At 40.9% G+C, this 12151-nt stretch overlaps 1 protein-coding gene across 1 annotated transcript in view; it reads left to right on the top strand.

The window, feature by feature from the left end:
- LOC140227517 (gametogenetin-binding protein 2-like) overlaps positions 1-12151 on the top strand; it is a 39055-nt gene that overhangs the window by 12453 nt on the left and 14451 nt on the right. The window contains exons 3-8 of the mRNA XM_072307918.1: positions 2030-2125; positions 6801-6913; positions 7184-7330; positions 7886-7984; positions 9499-9609; positions 11046-11249. Of these exons, the coding sequence (XP_072164019.1) occupies positions 2030-2125; positions 6801-6913; positions 7184-7330; positions 7886-7984; positions 9499-9609; positions 11046-11249 (770 nt within the window). The remainder of the gene's footprint in view (positions 1-2029; positions 2126-6800; positions 6914-7183; positions 7331-7885; positions 7985-9498; positions 9610-11045; positions 11250-12151) is intronic.

The raw sequence follows: 12151 nt of genomic DNA, 5'->3' as shown, positions 1-12151 counted from the left end.
GTCGTCCAGTCTGTACAGCCCAATCGCCGTACTTCGCACGGCGTCTGGTCGGGCTAGATCAAACTTAGACCTGACAAAAAACCCATAAAACTTACCGGTGTTACCGCTGATTTTCTTTGTGGTAGCATTAGCTGTTCAGGAGAATATCCATTCCATGACTGCAAAACAGAACAATGGGCATGACTTCATGGTTCACACTGCAGCAAAGCTTGCCTGCCAGTCAACCAGTCGGTGTAACTCTGCTTAAGCTGTTGTCGCAAGCAAGAAAGCGGTGCGGCAGCAGCGGCGGCACTACAATACACTCACTGCCGCGGCTGAAATGGATCTGCAGCACGTAGCCGTAGGTCTAACACATAGAGTTATGCAGTGCAGCGTGTGTTGTGATGGCCACGATGTTGATACGTTGTTTTGCCGTGCTGACTGTAGCGCGCATGGCCCTGATTTTACACAGCAAAGCGCTGTATGATGACATACGTTCTTTTGCCGTGCTGACTGTAGCGCGCATGGCCCTGATTTTATACAGCAAAGCGCTGTATGATGACATACGTTCTTTTGGCGTCGCAATTTCCTTCTTTTTTCTTGAGAAACCACCATGAAAAAACAGTGTATGTAAAGATACGTTCATTTGCCGTAACAGCGAAAATGCTTTCTTTGTCATTTCTATACGTATCTCAGGTTACGTTGTTTTGCCTAGCTGGAAACGGCAAAGTTGTGAAAAAGGTGTGTAAGATACGCTTTTTATCTCTGAAATGGTAAACATTTGAGAATTGAGACTTTCACCATTTAAAAGAGCGCATTTTATTTAGGAGCCATATGCTCATAACTCAAAATGCCCAAATTTTGAGTTACGTTCCTTTGCCTTATCACGGCCGAAGTGTGAACAGGAATGTTTACTTTTTTGAAACGACAGACAGGCTATGTAAGGTGTATTGACTTTTGCAGACACTGTGTCCTTCACCGTCTTATTTGATATGTCTGCCACAATGAGTCAGTTTAACCCATCAAGTTCTTGGGAATTCTGTTGCAGCAATCATCATCTTTCCTCCTCAAATTGGCAACTCGGAACTCACTCCATATCTTCTTCTGGACAAAGATTAAATGAGACTGATTAAATTCATGAAATCTCCACAGATTCAATAGTTTATATATATACTGTAAATATATAGAATTCTGTATACGCCAAATATTTTGCAAGGTTTTTATTTTCACAAATTTTGCAAGTCAGGTGCTATTTGTGGATTTAAAGACTCTCAAAAAATATTGACTCTGATCCCAATATGAATGTGACACACACGTACAATGTACATGTAGATATACTCCTTTCCGTACTGTACTCCATGACCGTGAATTTAACCACTCGCAAAATCGTTGGGAAGTCCCGATTTGCTAAAATTTAGACTCACTAAATATATGGCATATACAGTATACAAAATATGCAGGTTTTAGGGAGAAACGGTGAGTTCAACCTTTTCAAGGACTTAAAATTCATTGTTTCTTTCTTCTACTGGGTGCTGCAGGAATAGAGCTTATCATGTCACGTAGGAAATAACTGATTACAGGAAAACCGTGTTGCCAATTTTGGAATTACGTTTGTAAATTTGGAAAGTTGTTCGATGATTCTGCGTCCGATATGAACATTGATATCAATTACAAAATGTACCAAACAAGTGCTCAATTGCATGACCACTTTCTATTCTACATTTCAGAGTGTGAGCATAGGAAATAAAAACAAAAACAAAAACAAGATGCAGCAATGGACCACAAAGATTTGACTTAAACTTTATGGGTTAATGAATGCATGTAGGTACCATATAAGTATGTGGATTTAACGGACTGCAAAACAGGAAGTTTTTGAAGGCATAGTTCCTATTAAAAATTTTAAGCCCATCAGAAAGAGGACTATGGAGCGAGTCATCAGCGTACCAGGTATACTACTTGCTGAAGCAAGCAAATTTTGTCGGGTCTGTACACTATGCATATTATCAGTTCTTTTGTTCATGTTTTGATTTCTCTCTTCCGAATGTCTCAGATGGTATTGGAGCTTCCCGACGTGGAACAACCAACATGTGATCATTCCAAGGGAAAGAGCAAGTCTCAGCATGCCATTGTAGATGCCTTCCGGGAGGTAAGTCAGATTCATTGAGAAACAAAATACCAAAATAGACCTTTGGTAATGTATTCAAATTTATGCATATTTGTCCTACCCCCAACCCCCCGAGGAGTTGGAAACAAGTCATTCAATTAATTTGTCCTCATTTTTGTGTTTCAACGCATCAGCACAGCTTTTGTGCACTTCACATGTAGTTGTCTCTGTGTTCGTTAACCCATTTACGTCAGGCAAACCTCCTTGTCATCAGAAACAGTATATAATGTGAAGATGTCCACAAGATAAATTGTGATAGTGAAAGGGTTTGTCCTACTGGAATTGCATCTGCTAAAGAAAAAAAAAAAGAAAACAGGTGCATTGAATCAGCTTTTTTTAAAGCATTTTTCAGTGATGTAAAACATGATGTGAAATTTGTATTACACTAAATGTTGATATGTGAGTGACATTATTTGTTCAGTGCATTTCATCAATATACTGTAGGAAGCATAGACCCTGTTTGCAGTGCAGGGCCGGGCTGAGCCCGGCCTCAATTGTGGTACTCAGCCCCGCAATTTTGTCCGTTTACAGTGCCGGGATCAGTCCGGGCTTTTAATTAAAACCTTTCAATATTTTGTCGTAGTGGGGCTCTGCTTGTAAACAAACACTATCATTTGGAGGGCGCCGTTCGCAATTTGATATAGTCTGGTTTCCAGACCCTTTGCCAACTGGACTCCCTGGCGACAAAGTCGCCGCCTTTGCAGGACAAAACCACCTTGAACTATACTATTTTTCGACGTTGAGGGTGTTAATATCATGGATAGCGAAATAGTACGAGCAGAGGGTCTGGAAGCCAGACTAAATTTGGTACTGCATTTGGCCCAGGTTGCGTTTACAGTGAGAAAAGGCCGGGCTCGGTGAGCCGTGGCTGAGCCGCGGCCAAGACCACCTCCAGAGCTTGGCCAAATGCGCGGCCAATTTTGGTACTGCATTTGGCTTTTGCGCATTTACAGTGAAGGCCGGGCTCAGCCGCGGCTGAGCCTGGCCTTTTCACTCACTGTAAACGGGGTCATAGAGAAAGAGAAAGCTGGATTGGCAAGTTTTTGTTGCCCATTTATTGTTTATTAATGTTACAAAATACAGTGTTTTAATATGGGAGAGTAATTTATTAGGTGTTTTTACACACAGCAGATACATGGATAGCGTGTATGCGGGCAACATTAACATTTTATAGACCGATTCAATTTCGATGACCTATTCACCTGCCGCTAGCCATAACGGTCGCCATAACTGGGGGCCAACGGGGGCTTCCAGCGAGCTAGCTACCCAGCGAGTTGCACTTGCAACTCAGCGGCCTAGCGTACCCATCGCGCATAGTTAGCCGGGCGCAGCGGCCGGCGACCGCCGGCGCTGCGCTAATATTGTGATTGTTTACTCACTGTGTGGAAAAGTCATTCAGCGGCCTTAAATGCCTTTCTTTTGGACAAATTGAGTGATTCAGACATATTGATCTACTTTGAAAGCTTCAAAGAAGGATCAGGAAAACACATTGTGCAGTTGTTGGGTGCACAAATAACAGAAAAAAATGGAAATGGAACATATGGAAGCTGCACGGCAGAGTGTGAAATTCAGACACCGCTGACGCATGATAAATTAAGGCAAAATTAAAGACAATTAAGTGAAATACAATGGTATAAATATGCACAGATTTCGAAACAAACTATGTCTACTAGATTCTCCATTTAATTAGGTTATCACTGCATATTCGTAAAATATGTTGTTCATCTTAGAAGACAAGTTTAGATCAAAGAATTAGATAATTCACCGATTTTTTTTTTTTTTTTTGATTTTTTTTTTTTTTAAATCCTTGGTGTCCTACTTGCCAAAGTTAGAATCCACTTCCTGGCTAGACTTTATTATTATGACAAACATTTTACAGCCTACACTACAGCTAAATAAATGTTTCAAGATGCGTTAAATTCTTATATTGTTTTCACTTCTTCAATGTTCAGCACTGAATGGACCATAGGCCTATTCAATTTGGCCTGGAACTCTGAATTTGACTTTTGTTTTGATAAAGTGATACTTATAAATATTAAACCATGGATGGTGGCAAACATCTGTTTCATAATCATACTAAGAAAGTATGATTTGAAAATCACTTTTGTAGATTATAATATGAGGCGTTAGCGTGATGTTATGCAAGGTTACTTAGACCTAAAACAGTAGAAGTTTCGGTTGTAGACATCAGGCGACGTAGTTGTAAATTAAGTTTAGGCATATACGGCTTAGAAACGCCTAGATTTATATTCCGTTTGGTTTGCTCAGTTAGGCTTGCGTGAAGTTATCGACAACCGAAAATGATATAGGATGTAGGGTTCTAGAAGTCAATAGGTCTAGATCTAGTCTGGACTCTTGCCTAGATTTCTAGACAAGCTCTAACGTTAGACAGATTCTACCCTGCTGGCCCGACACTCCCGAGTAAAGGCAAAAGCCTGACCTAAAAAGGTTAAGTTAACTGATAGCTTGCAATACTGCGCCATCTAGCTCAAGATTATTATTCATTATTTGTATTTAATTATATCAGTTAACTTGTCAACAGTCTAGGCTTATTAGCAAGACGTCTGCCTGCGCCTAGCAATAATTCTCCCCAGCGGTTTTTATTCTCTTGCAAGTCTTACACAAATGTGAATATACGGGGCTTACACACGAGTACCCAAGTCATCGCCAAAGAGTCTACAAACATTCACGGATTGTACCAATATTTATCTTGAAATTCAAGTTTTGGCTACAGCTGTATGTCATCTACCCATTCGCTCATAGTCGGTATAAGTTGTTAGCTCACCTGAGCCAAAGGCTCAAGTGAGCTATTGCGATCGCCCTTTGTCCGGCGTCCGTCGTCCGTCATGCGTAAACTTTTTACATTTTCATCTTCTTCTTGAAAACCCCAAGACCGATTTTCATCAAACTTGGCAGGTAGCATCCCTAGGGGGTTAGGAACTCAATTTGTTAAAATGGGCACCATGCCCCACCCAGGGGGCCCCCAGGGGGCCCAAACCCCCCAAAATTAAGGAATCTGTAAAAATCTTCTTCTCTAGAACCAGAAGTGATAGAGCTAAGTTAATACTATGAGTTAGTACATTGATGACTGTAGTTTTAAGTTTGTTCATGGCAGAATCAGGGGTGCCCCCCTTGGGACCCAGGGGAGGGGGGTGGGGAGGGGTCCTAATGGGGCCTAAATTGTACATTTTCATCTTCTTCTTGAGAACCCCATGACCCATTTTCACCAAACTTGGCAGGTAGCATCCCTAGGGGGTTAGGATCTCATTTTGTTAAAATGGGCACCATGCCCCACCCAGGGGGCCCCCAGGGGGGCCCCCACCCCCCCCCCCCCCAAAAAAAAATGAAGGAATCTTTAAAAAGATAATACTATGAGTGAGTACATTAATGACTGTAGTTTCAAGTTTGTTCATGGCAGATCCAGGGGTGCCCCTCTTGGGGGCGGGGGGGGGGGGGGGGTTGGGAAGGTCCAAATGGGGGCCTGAATTGTACATTTTCATCTTCTTCCTGAAAACCTCATGATGGATTTTCATCAAACTTGGCAGGTAGCATCCCTAGGGGGTCAGGATCTCAATTTATCAAAGTGGGCACCATGCCCCACCCAGTGGGCCCCAGGGGGCCCCAATCCCCCCAAATTAAGGAATCTTTAAAAATTTTGGCCCTTATTGTACATTTTCATGTTCTACTTGAGAATGCCTGGTCAAATTTTAGTAAAGCTGTGAATAATTTAGATAAGTGACTGCGTGAAAGGTGAACTTTCGATACTCAGGTGAGCGCTAGACCCGCGGGTCTCTTGTTTAATTTGATTTATTCTTAATTAGCTAGCGAAAAAAAAAAATGTAGACTCTAGTTGTCACAAATCCAGATGCGTCGATCACTGCCAGCGCCAGAGATAGATAGCTAGCTGGCCGCTGGCGCCGGGTGGTAAAAGCACTGGTTGCCGCTGGCACCCTTGCCACGCACGCACGGCGCTTGCTGACCCGGCCTGTTTGGCCCCCAGTTATGGCGTCGCCTTAAGAGGGCACACTACCATGAACAGTCGCTTGAATCTGTCTATAGCTATTTACTAATCAGTGCTTGTAGTCTCTTAAAGACAATAAACCATGAAGTTCAATGTGACTTCGGGGGGGGGGGGGGGATTTCATGAAGGAACTCGTCGGATAAAATATCTGACAAGTCAATTATATCCGACAAGTTTTGAGAAATTCTTTAGTCTGATTGGCTGATTTCTCTGAACTTGTCGGATATAATTGACTTGTCGGACATTTTATCCGACAAGTTCCTTAATGAAATGCCACCCTGGCTTCACCTTGCATGACCCACTTCTTACATGTAGCTTGTTTTCAGATGTGCAGTCATGGTTTTGAAGTCAAAAATACTCTTCAAGACCGTATGTTTGATACTACTTACTGAGTATAAGTTATGAGCTCATATTTGGTCAGCTTACATCCAGAAATAGGCAGAGTTCTGAGTACATGGATTTTATATCTTTCACTGAATCTCTGTTTTCAAGTCCTCTAGATTGTTGTGCTCATATACCTTAAAATGTTGAAACTAAACTTACCTGTGATACATGAGCATTGTCAGATGGTATGATTGAAAAGTTCTGTGATATGACAATCACATCCATTGGTTTGTTTTTCTTCCCCAAAATCAGAAATGCAGTGTTCTAGATCGTGATGAGCTGGCTGCTGCCCTCATGGTTCCAAGCAAGGAAATGTTTGGCCAGTCCCTGCAGGACTGTGTGCCTTGTGTCGGTTGCAGGAGGAGGTAAGTCACATGCTTCTCAAACATGGCAATCGGTAAACTATCAAAAGTGTATTGCTGAAATACCAACACAGTTGCAAGTGAAAGTAGTGTCAGTTAAATGTAAAGTAGAACTGTAGAAATTGTGAACATCAGAGATGACATGCTACATCTAGCAATTAGGCTTAGCTCCCATATATCCGAATAATGTTATTTTAAATTCGTCCTCGAAAATGTGATGTTACATTGAAATCATTGGCAATCTTTTCATCTTCTTTATGTTACCTCAAACAGCATGGAGGAGATGTTCACTAGGTTACGAAACAAGCGACATGTGCGTGTGCTCGAGCCGCTGGTCATCACACCCAATTCAGAACTTTCCGTCACATCCTGCACCTTGTATGATGTCCGACTGCTGCACAACATTCTCTATACACACAGGTCAGTGCAAGTTTTTATCTCACTGTAGTGAATATATCACACGACCTTAAAGTAATGGAGAGCTGCTAAATAGTGTATTTATGAAATATTTTTTTTAATTATTATATTTTCTATTTATTTAGCATGATAAATGCATTCTTTTCCATTTGAAACCAAAGTGATTTTCTCGTAAAGATTTGTTTTTGCTAAAAATCTTTTTTTGCGTGATCCATGCAATTTTCCCAAGTTTAGAACCAATATACATATTGTATGATATCCCCCCCCCCCCCCCCAGGTATTCATGGTGTATCAGTGTGTTGATGTTCAGAGGTTGCTTACATTAGATTATAAAGCAGCTCTTGCAATGTCATTACCTTTGTCTGGGAAGTTCCAAACATTCCAGAAGTTAAAATAATGGTAAATTGCTGTATTCTTGAAGGGAACATTGCTCAACCTGATGACCATAAATAATTTGTCAAGCTTTCACTCCAGCTTTAGATTGTGTGAGAGCCTCCAAAAGCTATGTGCACCAATTTTCATGTGAAACTCCACATGTTTTGCTCTTGGCATTCCTAGGACCAAACTGGATAACATCCTGGAGACCCTGCAAAAAAACAAGAAGAGTCGGCGGTGTCAGCTCCATTCACTCGATAGCCACAAGACCAAGCAGATATCGTAAGTACTAGCTGCATGAGTAAGCTTAAAGGGGATCCCATTATACCTGCAGATTGTTGCTTATGTTGCTGTAACAGCTTTTGGAGTCACAGGTGGGGTGGGGGTGGGGGGGGGCATAGTATGTGATTTTAATGTTCAAGGCAGGCTTCTTTATAAAAGACAACAAATCTTATATCAAAATAAAGTTGACATGATACCAGAGAAGAATGCACAATAAGAAAGAGAGCAGATGAATTGTAAAAGGGGAAAAGAATCATGAGGTTACATACAGAATGTGCTGCTTTATGATGGAAAACCTCCAGGATTTAATTTGGAAAGATGTGCCAAGAGTTCAAGGTACTTCTTCGCATCTTTTGCCAAGCCAGTGTTCTTGTCTTCATCATGGTGTGTGTGATGGATTCTCACATCTGATCCCATACTTATCAATAAACGACAATTTCTGTGATATTTTGGATAGGCCTGCAAGACAGGTCTAATGCTGAAGGAAATTGAAGTAGATCATGTTTTAAAGGGGCATAGTCCCGGTAGTGTAGAGGGCGCTGTTGATGATACTGCCGATCACCGTTAGCATTGATACAAAGATTACCGAAGTTGAGCTGTCATCAAGAGTAAAGTGCATAGGTGTTGCTAAGTAACGTTGCCTTCGTTGTCTTCTCTGCGCATCGCGCAGTCTGTAGTAATGCCAGGGTGCGCGCTTATGTGCTTGTTATTATGACATCACAAAAGAAGTTTGCTAAAGCTGTCATCCCCCTCAGCCAAATCATAAGCCGAACTGTGATCTGACCACTGACTACAATGAATCGGACTTCTTCGGACTCGGGGGAAGTGGGCCAAAGCGTAAGCGCCAAAGAGGAGTCGATAGCGTAGGTCTCTATAGGAAACTTGCGCCGTGCGCCCGCGTACGCATGTGACTAAAACACCGGGAACATGCACCTTTAAAGGAGACCTCTGGATGAATTTCAGACTTTCACATTTGAACAAGCAAAAAGTAGTCATACTGAGTACAGAGATTCAGAATTTATAGCGATTTGGATGAAGAATAAAAATGTTTTCAAAATTGATAGCAAATTGCAATGAACAAGGATGTTGTCATGGTAGCCTCACCATAAGAATGCATGAGTTGGAGCTCAAAAGCAGAACAAAAGAAGAAGTCATGCATAGATTCTACACAGGTGAACATGTTAAACAAGCGGTATTGTAATAGAATTAGACTACTTCATTTCTGAAATATATGTATGTGAGCCTCCTATGTCACCATCATTGTTCAGTGTCATTTGTTTAAGGTTTTTCAAAGTACTGGTTTCTCTACTCAAGAACAACAATAAATGCTATAAATCTATACATGGAGCTGTTGATTTATGTATTGCGTGATGTGAAATTATTTAAATCGTCTGGCATGCTCCTTTAATAGAGCGATTTCTGTGAGTCCTTTGGCAAACACTTTTATCATGCATTGTCTTGTAAGTTGCCAGAGATGTGGGATTTTGTTGTATGTATCATGTCCCCCGGTGCAGAGTGTGGATGGACGTCTGGCAGGTCATGAAGCAGGCATGTCGGGAAGAGATCACCATCGTACCGGAAGCTGGTCTGATGCAGACCACAGAGGGATATCTCCAGAAACACAGGTCAGAGAAGTTGGGGTAGTATTCTGAAAATCTTCCTAAGTTTCTTCCTAAGTCAGAAAGTTAAGAAAGACAGAATTAGTACTCTGAAATTTCTTCGTAGGAACTTCTTAGTGCAAATTAGGCCGTCCTTATCCCCGCCCACATCCTTTCTTCAGCCAATACGAAATGCTGTATCATAAGGAACCAACCAATGACAATCGCATATTATTATGACATAGGGTGAAATATGCGTGTGTATGGCATGTCCCCTTTCTCATGCCCATTTCGCGCATCAAAGTACATGTTGTGCACAGTGAATGACAAGCGTGCCTATCGCGGTGTTTTGCAGCTTCCTATATATTAACAACGTACTTAGGACAGGGGTGGGGTTTTCCTAAATATCTTCCTAAAATTCTTCCCTAAGTGTATTCTAGAATACCAACTTCTTCGTACGTCAGAAATTTGCATACAGTATCTCATCCTCATTTGCATATCTTCCTAAGTTTCTTCCTTAGAAGTTAAGGAAAAAAGGTTGGGAAGACACTTGGGAAGAAACTTAGGAAGATTTTCAGAATACCACTTAGGAACAAATTTCTTCCTAGGAAGAATTTCAGAATACCACCCTTGGTGGACAGCCATGTCCATCTTGTATGCGAGGTCAGGGTGCGCAATATGTAAAACACAAAGAACTTCCCCAAATGACTAAATTCTTTCAAAGGATGGGAGTAGTGTGAACTCACCAGGAGGGGCTTTTCATCAACTGTTTTGTCAGATTTTTTTCACTGATAAATTTTCTCGCAGCCAATCACGTGCAAGAATTTCAGTAGCTTCAAACAGTTGTCAGTGACTGACAAGTTTCATGAAACACTGCCGTGGTAGGTGAAAAATCCAGTGAAGTCAGACTCATGCACATGATATTTTGGTCAGTATGACTTAGAGAATGTTAGTATGTAATTAATGGCATCTCATAAGAATTCTAAATTAGGCTTCTCAAGTCACAAGAGTGCAATGTCTCAAAGGTGACTCTAGTCGTAGATTTTAATGCACAAAGAAAATGTTTTAATTTTTGTTTCTCAGGAAAAGACAAAATACTTCTTTAGTAGTCTTTCAGATGTGTCAAGGACATGGTGTCAACAATCTTAACACAAGAAATTGAATTCCTGAGAACACATACAGAAAAAGAAGGGTTTGCTCTTTTATATGAAAAGAATGAAGTGGCTCTACGATAAGTTATATGACCTTACTTGTACATATCAAAGTGCGATAGGTTTAGGTGTTCATGCTGTTGACCTTGCAGTGATTGTTATACTGATTTTCATTAGGTCACATTGATTATTTGCAAATTTTTAAGATTTCATGCCATAGAGGGTTTCAAATTTGTAATAGATTATCAGTAAACTGACCAAAGAAATTAATAAGCAGTACTGTTGTTATGCTTCAATTCTCTTTCTGTGCAGGTTCTGTACGGACTGCAAGGCAAAGGTGATGACTGCCTTCAGCATCTTGTTTGGAGACATCGACCCTTGCTGCGAGAAAGGCTACAACCCGGTGGTGTATGAGGGACTTAGGCTGTGCCGTGAAGAAAGGCACGTGCACCTCTCCACAGAGACCGACTTCATCGCCAGGCTCATAAGCAGGGCAGAGCCCGACCTGAATGGAGTGTAAGCATGACTGCATATGTAGTATATTGCACGGTGTTGCAAGTTTTCTGAATTTCACAAAGATATTGCCTCCTGTAACACAAATGCATTGCATGTGCTGTACAAGGTGGGAAAGCGCATAATATTCTTTTACATAGTGATCATACTTTTTTCTTCATTCCATATGTGGGGTTCTCAAGAGTTCAGCCTTTTGTAAATCTGTCTTACAAGTCCCTGCAAATGTAGAGCATATTAAATTTTGTACTTGTGAATATATGACATGAACAGAGTGCAGTTTAGTTGAAATGTTACTTTCTTTTATGTATGTAGCACCTTGATGCTATGTTTATAGAAAAGACTTCGATTTTTTTTTTTTTAAAGGACAGTTATTATTGTTTTTATGCCTCCGCCACGAAGTGGTGCCGGAGGCATTATGTTTTCGGGTTGTCCGTCCGTCCGTCCGTCCGTCCGTAATGAATTTTGTGGACAAGGTAACTATCAAAACCTGTTGAGGTATCCTAATAAAACTTGGCATGTATGTGTATTAGGGGGTGAAGTTGTGCCTATCAACTTTTGGGTGCACATGCTCAAGGTCAAAGGTCAAAAGGGCAAGGTCAAATACATGAAATTTCACTATTTCCACCATATCTATTGAATTCCTGAAGATATTTTCTTGAAACTTAGTGTATACGTGTATTACCCAATTAAGATTCTCTGGTGAAAGTTTGGGTCATGAGGTCAAAGGTCAAAAGGTCAGGGTCAAATACATAAAATTTCACTATTTCCACCATATCTATTGAATGCCTGAAGATATTTTCTTGAAACTTAGTGTATACATGTATTACCCAATTAAGATTCTCTGGTGAAAGTTTGGGTCATGAGGTCAAAGGTCAAAGGTCAAAAGGTCAAGTAAAAATATTAAA

Source organism: Diadema setosum, chromosome 4, assembly GCF_964275005.1.
Source record: "Diadema setosum chromosome 4, eeDiaSeto1, whole genome shotgun sequence".
Lineage (NCBI taxonomy): Eukaryota > Metazoa > Echinodermata > Echinoidea > Diadematoida > Diadematidae > Diadema > Diadema setosum.
Note: the sequence above shows the minus strand (reverse complement) of the source record. Positions and strands in the feature narration are given on the sequence as shown.